Source organism: Hemiscyllium ocellatum, chromosome 2 (assembly GCF_020745735.1).
Source record: "Hemiscyllium ocellatum isolate sHemOce1 chromosome 2, sHemOce1.pat.X.cur, whole genome shotgun sequence".
In the NCBI taxonomy this organism is placed as follows: Eukaryota; Metazoa; Chordata; class Chondrichthyes; order Orectolobiformes; family Hemiscylliidae; genus Hemiscyllium; species Hemiscyllium ocellatum.
In genome coordinates, this window is record NC_083402.1 from 91,026,040 (window position 1) to 91,043,855 (window position 17,816).

General features: G+C 40.2%; 1 protein-coding gene and 1 long non-coding RNA gene across 8 annotated transcripts in view; one reads left to right on the top strand and one right to left on the bottom strand.

Moving 5' to 3' along the window:
* The window catches only part of LOC132824151 (uncharacterized), a 56,574-nt gene extending 53,541 nt beyond the window's left edge, over positions 1-3,033 (bottom strand). For both annotated transcript variants that reach the window (XR_009645641.1, XR_009645642.1), the window contains exons 1-2: positions 2,858-3,033; positions 661-733 (exon numbers count right to left, since the gene is read on the bottom strand). This is a non-coding gene — a long non-coding RNA (uncharacterized LOC132824151). The remainder of the gene's footprint in view (positions 1-660; positions 734-2,857) is intronic.
* Positions 1-17,816, top strand: part of aopep (aminopeptidase O (putative)) — a 345,719-nt gene that overhangs the window by 243,783 nt on the left and 84,120 nt on the right. Inside the window, exon 14 of one of the 6 annotated variants that reach the window (XM_060838408.1) lies at positions 16,769-17,031. The exons of the other annotated variants lie outside the window; for them this stretch is intronic. Within the exon in view, the coding sequence (XP_060694391.1) occupies positions 16,769-16,777 (9 nt within the window). The 3' untranslated portion in view covers positions 16,778-17,031. Of the gene's footprint in view, positions 1-16,768; positions 17,032-17,816 lie in introns of those variants that run through there. 6 annotated transcript variants of the gene reach the window in all.

Sequence of the window (17,816 nt, forward strand, 5' to 3'; positions counted from 1 at the left end):
TTCAACGAGGTGTTGAATGGAAAGAGAAGGTGCTAGAAAAACTCAGATCAGTCAAGCAGCATCTATAGATAGAAACAGAATTGATGTTCTGGGTCATGACTTTTCATTAAAATTGCATATTAAATCTGCAAGATTATTGAATTGTCAATTTTGCGTTTTTACTTATGTTGACCATTGTGATTAGTTTTGAAGACTTCCTTTTACAAACAAAAAAGAAATTGTCGCTCTTTCATAAGGTGTCACCTAATAATTTAAAACAACAAACTCTGGCTGCTGGAGATCTAAAAAAACTCTAAAACAGAAAATGTTGGAGGAACTGAGCAGGTCTGGCAGCATCTGTGCAAAGAAAACAGAGTTAATATTTTGAGTCCAGTGACCAACATTTTGAAGGATCACTGGAATCGAAACGTTAACTTTGTTTACTCTCCACAGATGCTGCCAGATCTGCTCAGTTTCTGTAACAATTTCTGTTTTTGTCCAACAATTCATTTTTCAGATAGTAACAAAGCCATTAGTATTCAGTTATTTTTGTGCAAATGTTCCTGCACTCTAAGTTAAGGCAGATGTGTAATTAAACAGGGAAAAGTAAAAGTAACTGTCTATGATGCTGTGTCTGCATTTGCTTTGTTTTGCGTGTACCACAATTGAAATGAAACTCACGTTGAGTACCATGAAGTTATAGAACTCGCATATTGTTCAGTGTTAAAACTTCTGACATGATGTTGGAGCTGACCTGAAGTAATAAAAGAAGCCCGTATTAGAGCCATTTAAAGTTTCCACTTTATTAAGTCTGCATTAATTAGCAGAGATAATTTTTAAAGTGTGCTAACAAATTATTGCCCCTTAACTTCATTGACACGGAAAACTTTTACAAGCATCTAGTTTCGTTTCTTCAGATTTTAATTGTTGGATATCGTAAGGATGACATTTTAAACTTTTGAAAATTTTGCTTTTCATCTTATTTTTTATTTCTTAATCCACTCTTTGTTATTTTCCTTTATTTTTGTTCCTGCACCTGATTTAATGATGAATTCTCAGACACAGTTTGCTCACAGTCCTTCAGTTTGATTGTTATTTCTAAGGAATTAGAATTTTACTTGTAATAGCTACTTGTAATATTGAGATTGATGCTGGTTTGCCAGGATAAAAGTTTTCCTGTTTGCCCTTTCAGCAGTTTGTAGTGCAAGATATAGTTGCAATTAAATAGACAATAGCAAGTCGAATTTACAATAGATGGTATTGAATTCAGTCCTACAGAAAGTTATGGCCCTTTAAAAATTGTTCTTCCTTCTAAAGTGTGTTCAAATTGGCAGAGAAGGAATGTTTTGGCTTATGTAGAAGATGTGTAAATAATTTTAAAATCTGAAATTTAAAAAGTAAGAACAAAGCATAGACCATCTGGATCATATCTCCATATGAAAGGCAATCTCAGGAACTTGTCGAGTATAATATTTTATTTAAAGCCCCAGAATGATAGTGCAGGCCTCGAAACTGGGAAAAAAATATTTTCAAAAGGTATAAATAATTTCACTCATGAACAGTTTTATATTTTTCCTGCATGAATGTTCTTTGCTGTTAGGATATGTTTTTATTGCATGTTGGGTTGGGCTACATTTTCAAGTTTAGAGCAAAATGCATCTTGAATTGAGAAATAACAAAATTTAACAATGCAAATTTATTGGACACATCAGAAAGGAACAAAACACAATTATTTGAATCAAACTTTAGACAGAGATTAATTTGTCATGTTCGTAAGTGAGCACTTGTGAAGAATTTTAAGGTATCAATTTATCAAGTGAGGTCATAAACAAAATAGACACATGAAAAGGACCAAATCTTTAAAGATGTAAAATATGGTTTGATAGGACATATAGTTGAGTTGAATGCTGACAGCGTTTTTATTTAGCTGTTTCCCTAATTATTCTTTTGGCTCTTTGGTCGTATTCTGCATCTCTGTAGTAGTTTAATTGATCTTATTTTCATGCACTTGAAATATAACTGTTCTGACAGAACTATTTTTATGTCATTTGGCATGATTCCTTATTTAGATAAAAATGGTGATTCACCCGGATTTAAAAAAACAAACATTGCTTTAGAAGTGAACATTCTTAAGGGGTGTGTCAAATCACAGTTGTTCTTTTGATGAGCGAATGAACGTTGAGCTAGTTAATACATTTTAATTTCAAGATCCCGAATGAAGTAAAAGTTGTCCATGGTTTCTGCTTTAAATACAGAACTAAGCACCCATTTTGACTATTAGCATATACTTGTGTCTGTTCTGTAATTTATGAAAACATTACGTTATATTTTAGTTTATAGAAATATTTTATTTTTTTCCCTGATTGTCCTGAACTGTGCAGCTGTTGTGGCTTGCTGTGTGGGTGACTTTCTCCCATGATTCCATCAATGACACATTTCAGCTTGAGATCTGTAACAATCGGGCTGTATGTTAAGAGTCTAATTTTCTTTGCCATTATAACATAATTTAATTTTAATTTTAAAGCATTGTAAAATTATCTATTGCATAATTTTTATCTTGGATATGTTTTCAATTTCAGGAAGTAAAATACATCTTTTATAGTCATTAGCCATATCTCGCGACAAATATAGTTATTGATAAGACCATAAAACGTGGGAGCAGAATTAGGCCACTCACTCCATTGATTCTGCTGCGCAATTTGTCATGGCGGATATGTTGCTCAATCTTATTCAGTTGCAGTTCCCTGTAACCCTTGATCCCTCACTAATCAAGAACCTAGCTATAGTCTGTCTTAAATACACTCAACAACTTGGCCTCCCATAGCCTTCTTCAACAATGAGTTTCGCAGAGTGACCACCTGAAGAAATTCCTCCTTACCTTAGTTCGAAAGGGTCATCCCTGATCTCTGAGGTTGTTTCTTCAGGTCCTCGTCTTTCTTACTTATGGAAACGTCTTGTCCACATGTCTGACCACTCCTTAGATTTCATAAATGTTTGCTGCAACAAAAACTCTCTAAACTTTCAATGACTTGGAGTGTTCTTCTGTCATTAACTTTGGCCAGATTGTTTGTGTGCCCGCCCACATCATATGTCTGCACTCGCGCACACACACACCCACCCACACATGCGCCCATATCAGTTTGGTATCGAGTGCAGCTGCAGGCTGTTGCTTCATAGATTGGAATGTTTTTTTCTGCCAGACTACTGATGATCGATGATGTGGAACTGTTTTATGTGTCAAATACCACTTGATTTTAGAGACTACTCAAATTCGTTGCTGGTAAACAATGGCCCATTATCTGTGACTAACAGTGTATTGCAAAAGATGCATGCAGTTTTTGTCATCATCTCCATGTTCGAGGAAGGAACTCTGTGCACACCCAGCCACTTTGAGTGGGCACCCACAACGACTAAGAACATTGAGCCCTTGAAAGGACAAGCATAGTCGATTTATAACTATGTCCAGGGTTACCCGGCCATTCCCATGCATATAGGGGAGCTGCTGATGGGAATTTTTGTCCCTGTTGGCACTCTGGGCAGTGCCCACTAACACAGCATGTCTACACCTAATTGTGGCAACTGGATGTAACTTCTCACCAACATCTTCATTTTAGAAACCCTTGATGGTGTCCAGCCAGTATCCAGTGGCAACCTTTGCTCAAGGCAATCAGTCTTGGTCTCCATAATAATATGCTATCCTCTTCTAGTCTCTCTAACTCCAAAAAGGTTTTTGGTTCTGGTTGTCACAGCCCTTTGGTTTCGCCGCTCACCACCAGCTGTTTCAATTTTGCCAGGACCAGATCTTTCTGCTTCCATAGTCTGCTGTTGCTAGCTGTGACTGGAAGTGTGTCCAGAAAATTTAAAACCATGTGGACTCTTCCAATGGCAGTGTATCTGCCAGCGGGAGGTGGCGCAATGTATTTACAAATGGCACTGAGTGGGCCTTGCACAATTCTGGGATTGCTTCCTAGTCATCATGCAAATGGCCTCGGCTCCTTTGATATTTCCTGAAAAAACTTTTGGGTTAACTAGGATTTTACTTAGACAGCCATTTTCAAATCGAATAATGTTGAGCCAATCTTTCTCAACCAATTTCTCCCCGGCAAGCTTATACCTGAGCCTTTTACCACAATCAGTGGTAACTGAACCAGCTGGTTCCCATAAGAGACTGGAGCTGAAGGTGTAACCTTAATTTTTAATGGTTCTCCAGTGTAGGTTCTCATGTTTTTGTGTAAACTTAATGGTTGGGAACCAGAACAAATTGTGTTAACATCGAGTTCCACGATTACTTAAATGGCAGTGCTGGTATCGACCGCCGATAGAACTAGGTGACCATTTAACCTGATGTTTATTTTGATTGTTTCTGATTTCGATGTTGCTAAGTAATTTAACTATTCCAAACCAGATGTAGACGGCCTTTCCAGGGCGTGCACTCTCCTGGATAGTTGAGTTCTGGAACTTAATTTAGGTCAAGTGAGACTCTTTTGCTGTCTCGAGTTCACTTACTGGCAGCAATTACAGTGGCTTGCCAGCCTGGATTCTGAAGAAAATTTCAACTGTTTGACTGAGGCTTGGCTTTGCTTTGGGGTTTTGCTGTGGGCTGCAGTGGAGTCCCTCTGTTTAGGATATATCCTGAGTGAGGCTGTGCAATTGCCGTCATTCAAGTGGTGTTCCCTAAGCCCAGTCAGCCTGGCGAGGTTATCCACTTCCATTAGTATACCCTGCAACTCATATGCTTCATTTATCACATTTTCCAATGATAACGCTAGTTATCCTGCCTATTTGAAATCCAGTTTTGCATGGTTTCATCATTAATCCCAAAAATGAAAGGTCTCTCAGCATCTTATTAGGGGTTAAACCAAAGTCACATGCCTCTGCCAGTCGTCTTAACCTAGTCAAAAACTCCGATGCAAATTCCCCTGATTATGAAATTGTCGAGTAAAATTGATAGCATCTCAGAAATTGAGGATGCTTGTGATTTTTAGTATTCCTTAACTGAATCTGTCAATTCTTGAAAGATTTTAGTATCTGGTGCCTTTCGTCTGTCTCAATGTCACTTCCCCAGAAAAATAACACATTCTTTCCATGTACTGGGCCCAATCTTTGACAGCAGGATCGAACAAATCGAGGTTCCCAAATTACAACATTATGTCAGAGATGCTTACCTCAATGCGAAGATGACTGTTCCATGCAAATCTCTTCAGAAGCACGATTTTCTCTCATTGCTACTGAAATAACTCCACAGAGACTGGTTTCCCGTCACCAAATTAATCTTTATTTGTATGTGGAGGGTCTTTGACACTGATCCAGTTCTTAGAGTGAACAGGATGTCTAACACTCCTTGTTTTTTATTCTTTCATTAATATTCCTGTTCTTATTTGTCAATCAAGTTTCCCTGATTGGACCAGATTAACAACCCCAATCAGGGAACTCATATTCTGAGAGGTCCACTTGCTGACCTTGTTACAATCACTATAGTTTTATTAGCTGTTTCTGTATTAAACAGTATACTTATTTCATTTGTATTATAGAGTGAGAAGGTAAATATTACATTCCTAATCCAGGAGATATGTATATATAATGTTGCTTCATGCATATGAGGATATGTCAGAAATTCAATTTTAAGCGTCATCTGTGGCTGAGTTCTTTTAAAGGATGTCATCAAACACATCATTTGTCGGAGAGATGAAAATGAAATTAGTAGTTTTTCTTCACAGTGATTAAGAAAGACACCATTAAATCCTTTAAAGGGCAACTGAAATATAATTTGAAGTAAACAAAAATGCATATCTTTAAGGAGCCAATTAGAATAACGGGGTTAAATTTACATTGTGCTAATATCAAGCTGATCCAGAAACAATTTTCCAGAGTTTTTCCCCACTCTGCCCAATAACTAACTAACTTTGTCTGTCTATCCATGTGTGTGTTTGTGTGTGTGTGTGTGTGTGTGTGTGTGTGTGTGTATTCTCCTTTATTCATTCATGGGATATGGGCACCAATAGTTAGGTTACCATTTATTGACCATTGCTAAGTGTCAACAACATTGCTGGGGGTTTGGCCTCGCATGTGGAACAGATGAGGTGAGGATGCCAGATTTCCTTCCATAAAGGATATTAGTAAATCAGATTGATTTTATACAACAATCAATAGTGGTATAACATGGTCACTACTGAGCCAGCTCTTTATTTCAGATTTTTAACTGAATGCAAATTTCACTGTCTGCCATGGGTGGGACTCTAAACAATGTCCCCAGAACATTGGCCTGGGGTTCTAGAATTTGAGGAGATTGTCATTTAATTAGTAATGTCATAGGCCAATCAGTTAGAAGTGTTTACTTGCAACTGGAGTCTAATAACTTGAATAAAAAGTGATTATTGTTTAGTACAGAAAGCTAGTGCATGCTTTCTATCAACGTGGATCTGACTGTCAGGTGAACTGGAAAACTTTGCATATTTTATAAGATCCTTCACTTTTATGATAACTCTGGGAATAATAGGGCTTTATTTCCAATATGCGACACCGGTGCAATGTTGAGAAACAAAGTCTTTAAAAATAGTAGGAAGTTCTGAGTTTATTGGATCAAAGAAATGTTTAAGCATGATACTTTTCCACAGAGGTGACAAGCTGACCTTTTGAAAATGCGTGTGTTAACCTGCATTGAATTCTGAATCCCATTATGAGCAACATTGTAATTTTCCCTCTATCGCAGAATCAGATAGCAGAAAAAGACAATTAATTTATTACGTCTTTTATAGCTATTTGAAAGAAATTTCCAATTAGTTCCTCTCATCTGGTCTTTTTCCACATACCTTTGTAATATTTAATAAACTTTTCCTTCAGTTCTAAGGTATACAGTTCAGAGCTATGGAATGTGCTGTAGTTGGTATCTGCAGAATGCTTAACACTGGTAAGCTATTCTACCTATAATAATATACAGCAGTCAGCTTGGCTAAATAAAATGTACAGCTTGCGGGATGTGGAAAGTCCCAGAAATACCATTTGTCAGAGGTGAATACAAGTGAAACAAGTGCCAAGCTTCAGAACTTTAATGGTGGCTGGTGTAACTGTTGTGCATCTGTATGACAGACAATTAAGAGGGATGGAGAGGAAGTGAGATATAGAGAGAGGCACGGTGCCTCAGTGGTTAGCACTGCTGCCTCACAGCACCAGGGTCCCAGGTTCGATTCCAACCTTGGGCGACTGTGTGGAGTTTGCACGTTCTCCCTGTGTCTGCGTGTGTTTCCTCCGGGTGCTCCAGTTTCCTCCCACAGTCCAGAGATGTGCAGGTTCGGTGAATTGGCCATGCTAAATAACCCACAGTGCTAGGTGCATTAGTCAGAGAGAGATGGGTCTGGGTGGGTTAATCTTTGGAGGGTCGGTGTGGACTGGTTGGGCCAAAGCGTCTGTTTCTGCACTGTAGGGAATCTTATCAGAATCATAAAAACTGACATGTTTAGAAAAGCGGACACACTGCAGCTTAGAGTTGTGCCGGCAGATAAGGAATGGGTGACTGCCAAGCAGTCTAAGTGAACCAGGCTGGTAATGCTGTGGTCCCTGAGACAATCTCATTTATGTTTTGGATACTGATGAGGATGGTTCATCAGAATGCGGTAAACGCCATGTCAGTGGCACCATGGGTGACTCAGCTGTATAGGAGGGGAGGTGAAAAAGTTGTACTGGTGGAGGATTCATTTGTTTGAGAAACTGTAAAGACTGTATCTTTTTATTATACTTAATTTTCGATTGTGGGCTAAACTCGAAAGTACTACTTTATGGCAAAAAATTGAGGGAGGAATTGCTGTACTTTGAAAAAACAAGTTATTGATATTTATTTTAAGCTGTGCTTACATTTGTTGAAGCTGTGAAGACGTTATTTGTAGATGGGTTGGCACCAAGACATGTATAAGAACATAAGAACTAGGAGCCAGCAGTAGGCCATCTGGCCTCTCGAGTATGCTCGGCCATTGAGTAAGATCATGGCTGATCTATTTGTGATTCAGCTCAACATAACCACCAGGTCACCTTAACCCTTAATTCCTTTACTGTTCAAAAATCTATCTAGCTTTGCCTTAAAAACATTCAATGAGGTAATGTCAACTGCTTCGCTAGGCAGGGAATTCCACAGATTCACAACCCTTTAGGTGAAGAGGTTCCTCCTCGATTCAGTCTTAAAATCTGCTTTCCTTTATTTTGAGGCTATGCCCACTTCACTTGCCATGGAAACAACCTCCTTGCTTCTACCTTATCTAATCCCTTCATAATTTTATGTTTCTATAAGAAACCCCCCATATTCTTCTAAGTTTCAATGAATATAGTCGTGGTCTACTCAGTCTCTCCTCAAAAGCCAACCCTGTCAACTCTGGAGTCAACCTGGTGAACTTCTTCTGCACTCTCTCCAGTGCCAATACATCATTTTGCAAATAAGGAGACCAAAACTGTACACAGTACTACAGGTGTGGCCTCACTAGCACCCTACACAGATGCAGCAGAATCTCCCTGTTTTTAAAACTCCCATCCCTCTAGTAATGAAGGACAATATTTCATTTGCCTTCTTAATTACCTGCTGCACTTGAAAACCAACTTTTTGTGATTCATGCACAAGGACCCCCAGGTCCCTCTTCTCAGCAGTCTGCTTAAATTTTTCACCATTTAAATAATAGTCCATTTTGCTGTTGTTCCTACCAAAATGGATGATTCACGTTTACCGATATTGTACTACATCTGCAAGACCCTTGCCCACTCATTTAACTATCTATATCCCTCTGCAGACTCCATGATTTCTGCACACTTTGCAATACCACTCATTTTATTGTTGTCTGCGACCTTTGACACATTGCGTCTCCAACTGTAAGCCATCTATGTGACTTGTAAACAATTGTGGTCCCAACACTGATTACTAAAGCACACCACTAACCATTGACTGCAACTAGGAAAGTACTTATTTATCCCCAGTCTTTGCTTTCTTTTAGTTAACCAATCTTCTATCCATGCTAATATATTACCCATAGCACCGTTATCTTATGCAGCAGGCTTTTGTGTTCCACCTTGTCAAATGTCTTCTGGAAATTCAGATACACCACATCCACCAGTTCTCTGTTGTCCCCACATTCATAATATCCTCAAAGAATTCCAGTATATTAGTTAAACATGACCTGCCTTTCACAAACCCATGCTGCATCTGCCTGATGGGACAATTTCTATCCGGATGTCTTGTTATTTCTTCTTTGAGTATAGATTCAAGCATTTTCCCAACTACAGAAGTTAAGCTAATGGGCCTATAGTAACTCTTTTGTCGAACTCCTTTTTTTTAAATATTGGCAAACAGCAAATGTAATGCCAATCTGCAGGAACCACCCCAGAGTCCAGTGAATTTTGGTAAATTACCACAAATGTATTTGGTGTTTCCTCTGCCTTCTGTTTAGTACCGTAGGATGCATTCTATCAGGACCAGGATACTTGTCTACACTTAGCCCCATTAGCTTGCTCAATACTATCTCTTTAATGATGAAGATTGTTTCTAGATTCTCACCTGCCATAACCACCACCTCATCATTATTGGCATGTTATTTGTGTCTTTCACTGTGAAGACCCACACAAAATATCTGTTTGACCCCTTGGCCATATCCTCATTTCCTATTATTATATCCCTCTTCTCATCCTATAAAGGACCAGTGTTTACTTTAGCCATTTTTTTTGATTTATATATTTTGTAGAGGCTTTTCCTATCTGTTTTTATATTCTGAGCTAGTGGGCATGAATGATACAGGCAGAAGCCTTTGGATCACTGCAAGGGGCAAATGGTGTGTCTTTCTCTCCAGTAAGATATCTAAGGCCTGAAGAAAGTCAATTTATTTTACATCACCAGTTGCTACAAGCTGTGGCATTTTACCAATAATTTAGAGACTTTCAGTTAATGTACCAATTGCCTGTGCCTCCTGTGAAGAATTGAAAAGAAATTGGAGAAAGCATTTGAAGAATATAAAATCTTAGCAAGCAAAATCTTTGTGAACTCTGTGGACTCCCCTATTTTCTCCCTTCCACTCATAAGACGAATGTTTGTCCATCTGGCTGTGTATAGTGAAGATTTGTAAGTGGGTAAGAGCACTAGCAATTATACAGAGGATAGTACACTATTAGATTAGACACTGGTTGAACACTAGAAGCTAAACAGCACTTTTAATCGCAAACTTTAATCAGGCTTACTACCGATGGGTTCTCTGCATTGTCACCATCCAACTTCCCCTCCCTGCTAGCTAGGCTGGAAACTTTGGGATCCTGAAACTTTAAGCTCACCCCTGGGAAAAACTGCGATTTTGAAATGCAGCTGACTGTTCCCGCTTGTCAATCCGTTGCCTTGATGAAGATTTTAGATAGTGTAGGCCTTCAGTCTGGGTTGAGTCTGCTGATACAATAGGACGCATAGTGAATTTATCAGGAGAGCACTTGGTGTTTCTTTCTTTTGTGGTAGATTTAGGTGTAAAAGTTAGGGTCACTCTAGGATGTTAGGTCTGGTTGATTCTTCTCTTTAGAGTGAAGTGTAAATTGGATTTTCAGGCTGAGCAATGATCTCAGGCCAAAATTATTCTGGCTCTTTGTGTATTTGTTGCAGCCTGAACTCGGGCTTTTGTCCAGTATTTTAGATGTTAGAAAAGTGCAGGGTCTTAGTCCAGTATTGTAGAAAATGGGAATGTTTGCTCAATCCTACACTGATTTGGCCTACTTGTGACTCCAGACCCATAGCAGTGCAGTTAACTCTCTATGCTGGGTTGTGAATGCTGCCTAGCCAGCAATTCCATGGACAAATAAGGAAAAATCAGCACATCCCCACTTCTGACCTTACGATAGGGAGAAGGTTATCAATGAAACAGCTGAAGATGGTGGAACCTAGAATACTATTCTGAGGAGTTTCTGCAGAAATGACCTGGAGGTGAGATGATTTAGCTTCAGCAAACACGATTGTCTTCATTTGGGCCAGGCATGAATGCAATCAGCACATAGTCCCTGAGGAAAGGAAAGCTGTTCTTGACTAGTCTGGCATACATGTAAAGCTTAGATTACTTCGTGTGGAAACAGGCCCTACGGCCCAAAAGTCCACACTGACCCGCCAAAGCACAACCCACCCAGACCCATTCCCCTACATTTATCCCATTCACCTAACACTACAGGCAATTTAACATTGCCAATTCACCTAACCTGCAAATGTTTGGACTGTGGGAGGAAACCGGAGTACCCGGAGGAAACCCACGCAGACACGGGGAGAATGTGCAAACTCCACACAGTCAGTCGCCTGAGGCAGGAATTGAACCTGGGTCTCTGGCGCTGTGAGGCAGCAGTGCCAACCACTGTGTCACCGTGCTGTCCACACTCATACCAATGTGGTTGACTTTTAACTACCATCAGAAAGCCACTCAGTTGTAAAAACCTCTAGGAAAGTTCCAAAAACAAAATAGAGCTGGGTGAACCACCTGGCTTTGATCTCTGCACCGAAAACAATAATGGCACAACCCGGAAAAGCCCTCCTTACTGTTTTGCCTTCCTGGGGTGGTAGGCTGGAAATCAAGTCCCGTTATTATTAGAGTTGTCAGAAAAATTTTACAGAATGACACAAAATTATCCAATTTCCTGATTTTAATGCGCAGGTTAACAGCGCAAACTAGGTTTCTTTAGCTAGCAAGAATTACTAGTCACTGCAAGTAAATAGACTGTAGCTACAGGAAACTGATTATGAACCATCGACATATAACTGTTAGTTAGAATTCTAACACATTTAGAAACCCACCTTTACACATATATGCTAAGACACAAACAGGAAAAAGAAATGTGTGGGTGTTATGCACAGAAGGGAAACTAGGAAACAGTTCAGTGGTCTCTGGTCACAAAATCTGCTGTACTGGTTTATATATTGATCAGAATGCTGTTTCGTGGTCTTCCTTACCTAGATACTTTTATTTGTTTGCAGGAGGAGTAGGGTGACTGGTTCACACTTATAAAAGATCCCTGCTTTATTAATTAAAAATTAGAGCCTACAGTGACTGAGGAGGGAAAAATTAACTTTTTTTCCCAGGCTTAATGTGTCTTTTACAGAAGAGAGCAAAGTGCTCCTGAGCTGGTGGGTATCTCCTGGCTTCTCCCCTGCTTTGCTTATAACCTCATTCTGTCAGCACCTGAAAACTTATCATTGGTAGGCACAAGGTGTTTGTCATCAGTAACTAGTTACTGGACCTCAGACCAATCAACCATTTCTTATTAGTTGAATCTTCATTTGTGCACACCCTTCACTCCAGCTTGTGTGCATCTTCTCTTCCTATTGCTTAAACCCGTAGTTGTGTGAACAGTTCATACAATGAGTGTCAGGTTACTTGATTTAAAAGAAAATGCAGTAATCCTTCATTTCTAATTGCAAGCCAAAATCAAAAATGGCACAGGCTTTACATTGTCGTTGTCTGGGGCTAGTGCTGTAATTTGGCAAGCTATCTGTCAGGCTAGTAGATCTATAGCTTAACATAGTTATACTCCTGGAATCATACAACATTGTCACCATCCACCTGCAGGCAGATGTAGCAGAAGTGGCAGCACTTTAGTAGACAGTTAGGTGGAAGTTGGCCTGAGAGTTTTCAACACGGATTCCAAACCCCACAAAGTCTCATGGCATCAGATCAACACAGGCAAGGAAACTTCCTGCTCATTATTTTGTACCTCATTCCCATAACTGATGAATCTGTACTTCACCATGTTGAACACTGGTTCGAGGAATCACTGAAGTGACAAGTGCATAGAATAAACCTTGGAGGGCGACTTCAATGTCCTTCAACAAGAGTGACTCACCAGCACTACTACCGAGCTGTTTGAGTTGTAAAGAATGTAGCTTCTAGATGGGACATGTGGCTGTTAGTGAGGGAATGGGTAAAAGGGAAAACATCCAGCTTCTGCAGGAATTTGCTCCTACATGGTGTTTTATCCCTTCCCGTAGCCAGTCTTGCTCACATGCTCACTTGTCTATCCTCTGCTACTGCAATGCTCAATGCAAACTGGAGAAGCAACATCTCATCTTCAGACCAGCACTTTACAGACTAGGCTCAATATTTGAGTTCAACACCTTCAAATTGTGAGCCCATTCCTTCCCTTTAGCTTTGCTTGTTACATTTTCTGTCACCTTGTCTCTCCTTCCCCCCCACTCCAGTGAAACTGTCTGTTCTTTCCAGTCTGGTGGTTAGACACACCATTGATCTGCCATTCTCACATTCCGATCACTTAATCTGAACTATCAACATCCTTTCTTCCCCAGCACTCCAACTCAACTCCAACCCCTAACTGTTGCATAAATGCTCCCCCCTCCACACTTTAGTTCTGATGAAGAGTCACTTAGACTTGAAATGTTAGCTTGCTTTCCCTCCATGGATGCTACCTGACCCATTGTGATCTCTGCATTTTTTTTTGTTTTCAGTCCCTCAAAAGGGAAAAACATACTTGACCTCATTGTCACCAGTCTGCCTGCCACATTTGCACCTGTCCATGACAATATTGATATGGGTGACCACAGCAAACTCCTTAGACCATTGGACCATAAAATGCAAGAGCAGAATTTGGCCATTTGGCCCATCAAGCCTGTTATGCCATTCAATAACTTCATCTTTCTGCCTTTTTCTCATAACCCTTGATTACCTAACCATCATCCCTTGATGTTTAAAAACATTATCATTGCTGAATTCTCCCACTATCAATGTCCTAGGTGTTGCCATTGACCAGAAACTGAACTGGATTAACAATACTAATACCGTGTCTATGGGAACAAGTCAGAGTTTAGGGATCCTGCAGCAAGGAACTTCAAAGTCTGTCTACCATTCACATGCATGAATCAAGAGTGTATTGGAGTACTGTCCCTTGCCTGGATGAGTGCAGCTTCAACAATACGAAAGGATGCTTGATTCATACCCAGAACTAAACAGTCCATTTGATTGGCACATCCAAAAATATTCATTCCCTTGACCTCCATGCTCAGTAATAGCAATGTATACTATCCACAAAATACACTGCAGAAATTTATCAAGGTTCCTAAGATAGTACCATCCAAACCCATGATCATTATCATCTAGAAGGAGAAGGGCAGCAGATAAGTGGGAACACTACCACCTGCAAGCTCCTCTCTCAGTCATTGACCATCCTGGAAATACGTTGCCATTCTTTTCAATATTGTTGCATCAACATTTTTGAACTCAAGGCAGTGAGTTGTTGGCATTGAGGGTTGACCTAAACCTATCAGACTTCAACAGATCAAAAAGGCAACTCACTCGCTTGTCAAGAGCAACAAGAAAGAAGCAAATACTGAGCCACACATTGATGCCCACATCCTTTGAAGTATTTTTTTTAAAAAACTCTTGGTTGAGGATTTCCTTAATGTGAAGATGGGACTTTGTCTCCAGACCCCATAATGTGTGATGGTCACATCTATTGCTATCGTAATGTAAACATGCTTTTGCAGCAAATTGAATGGTTAGGGTGAGGTCAACTGATTTCCCCATCAATTCCTTCACCACTTGCTGCTCACTTAGTCTAGCAGCAAAGGGCTTTAGGATTAAGCCAGCTCAGTTTGTAGAGGAATGGCTGAGCTACACTTGATGGATTCTACCAAGAATACATCTGTGCCTTGCTACCCTCAATGTCCTATGAGTGGTATTCAATGTGAAGGAGTACTGATTCATCAGCTGAGGTAGCAGCAGGTGGTGATCAGCAGATTTTCTTGCCCATGTTTGATCTGATACTCATGAGGTTTTACAGTACAAATCAATGTTGGGAAATGCTAGGGCTACTCTTGCTACCTGTGTGCCACCATGTCTGACTGTGGTGTGTCTGCCCTGGGCATGACATACTCAGGGAAGGTAATAACTGACACATTGTATTTAACATGTGATTTTGTGAGTGTAACTGTGTCAGACTGTAGCTTGATGAGTTTGTGAAGTTGCTGTCCAATTTTGGCACAAGACCCCAGATGTTGGTAAGGAGGACAGGTCTATAATTTGCTATTGTCATTTCTGGTGTCTGGATTGATGCCAGCTGGTCCATTTGGTTTCATTCCTTTGTTTAGACTTTGTTGTGTTTTGATCAGTAAATGACTGGTGTTAAGACGGATCTCGAGGGTCCCGTCTTTGCGTATTCGTTTAGAAGGAGAGACAGAGACTTTACCATTCTGCTCAGGCAAACGTTTATTACAAAATTTTGACTGGTAGATGATACAACGAATTGTACAGCATGAATTCGTTGGAGAAGGCGTTCTGTCTTCCTCTTCGGATCTGGTGCAGTTATACTTCGCGCTTCCTCGACTTCCCGGTCAGGTTCCCCTCGTTCGGTTCTCCCATTGGTCTGTTCACCTGTCTGTGAAGGGATCAGTGTCTCTATTGGTTGCACCGAGATACCTGTCCAGCTCCTGCTGTGCTGGACAATGGGCAGGCATCCTGGGCTCGGCAGTTTCCGATCTTATAATTCAATAGTCCATTGTTTGGAAGAGTCTCCTCATTGCTATGCATCTGACAGTCTAGGCGTTTTCAATAGTTCTCCATAGTTGAATCAACAGGTATTATCATTTAACATAAGTTCCGATGGAGTTTTACGTCAGCAAAAGACATTAACAAGTACTTTATCGATTAAGTGTTGTATTGGTGCAATTTACACTATCCGATAGTTACCGGTTTCCTTTATTAGCAATGAGTTCTTAATCAGGATGGTCTGAAACTGACTGACATGATCTAATCACTGAGGAATGTGGCCTCAGGCAGGCAGTCCTGCAGTTGCTGGGTTTATCCCACATGGCTGTGGTTTAGCGGTTACCTGACAATGTCTGTTCTAGTAATGATGCTCCCCTCCCTAGCCCCAGTGTGGGTACCCCGATAACAGATTATCCCCAACACTGGCTAGGCCATTTCTGAGAGTAATGAAGTGACAACAACATTGCTGTTGGTCTGCAATTACATGTAGGCCAGACCAACCAAGGATGGCAGATTTCCTTTCTAAGAGGTCATTAGCGAGCCAGATGTTTCTTTATAGAAATAGGCAATCTGTGATCATTAGTCTAGCTTTTTACTTTCATATTTTTATTTAATTCCAGACTTACATTTAATTCAAATTTCACCATCTTCCTTGGTAGGAATTGTACTCCACTTCCAGAACATTAGCTTGGTGCTCAGGTTCACTCGTATCAGTACAATTAATCCACCACATCTCACCTCCCCTTCCCTCACCATTCATCAGTGATTTACTTTCAGAATCATAATGACTTTCTGTAGTAGTGTAAAGCCTTCATGAAAGGCAGGATATACTTGCTGTAGAGAGTGCCTAACATACTGATCCTGCAATATCAGGATCCTTTATGAGGAGAAATTGAGGAAACAGCACCTCTATTCCCAAGAGTTTCACAGAATGAAGTATGATGTCATTGAAACTTAGACAATTCATATAGAGCTCAACGGGATGGAAATATGCATAGATGGATAGGGCATGATACATAATATATATAAAACCCTTATACATACCATTTCCCTGGCTGGTGAGTTTAGACGCAAAAGACAGAAACCCAGGAAAAGGGCAAACCATTGAAGATGGAGATGAGGAGGAACATTTTCAGTCGGAGGATGATGAATCTTTGAATTCTCAACATCAGAGAAGCTGAAGAACGGGGATAAAGATAGTGTTGTAAAATTGCTTTGAGATAACAGACCAGACATAATCTAAATGAATGGGTGGGCAGGCTCAGTGGGCTAAGTGAACTAATCTTGTTCCTTATTTTCATGTTGTTTAGAGCCAGTAGATGTTTAGAGCACAATTGGAAGCTGCTTGGTTGGTTATACTTGTGCCATCTTTCTGCTGGAGCAATTCAAAACCAGCACCACTGCCCTGCGTTCTCCACCTGAGAAGGTGTCCAGAAGATGGCTTACACCAGAAACATCGACTTCTCCACCTCCTGATGCTGCATGGCTTGCTGTGTTCTTCCAGCCTCCTGCTTGTCTCCCTTGGATTCCAGCACCTGCAGTTTTTTGTCTCTTCTCCACCTTGTATCTTCCTCTGCTTGAAATACTTTAACAACTTTCTCTTCAAAGATGGAATAATCTTTGCCATAGTGACTAGAAAGCTACGTGCTGTATTATTCAGTGCTGTCTTAATTAGGCTTGAATTGTAGATACGTGTAGAATCCCAATTTGTTTATGGGCATTTCTATTTGAACAAGTGTAAGTTTCTGTTTCTTCATTTTATTGCCATCCCCTGTTCAGAGCTTGTTTTAATAGTATGTTTTTTGTTTAGCACAGTTGGTAAATTAGGGATTTTTGCTGAATAAAACTACCTGCATTTTCATTTTAATGCGGTTACTGCACATGCTCAGTTGAAAATAAAGTGCAACTTTGCACACCATCTCTCTCAACCATTATACTTGCCACTTCCACATCCAGACCACCACCTCACTGTTGTTCTCAACTGTCTGGCTCATTCCTGTTCTTCTCATTGCTTCCCTCCCCTGAACTACCTCCTCTCTTTCCTCTTCTAATCCTTCCACTCATTACTTCCCTCCTCCATCCTCCCATTTGGCATGTCTCCTAACACTCCTCCTCCTTCCCTCTCACTGCTGCTTTCCTGATCTTTCTGTTTCCCTATCGCAAATACTTGCTGCTTCTCACACCATTCCTGTCTGCTAAGCCTTTTTTAACAAGTAGTGGTTCAGGAAAAGGGCAGTGAAAGAGATGGAGTGAGTATGATATGTGGAAAGCAACAAGCATGAAGATCATGAAAGGAAACAGTAAACAAGAGAGTCAAGGGTCGTGGTAGCAGAATAAACAGAGGAGGTGATGAGCAAA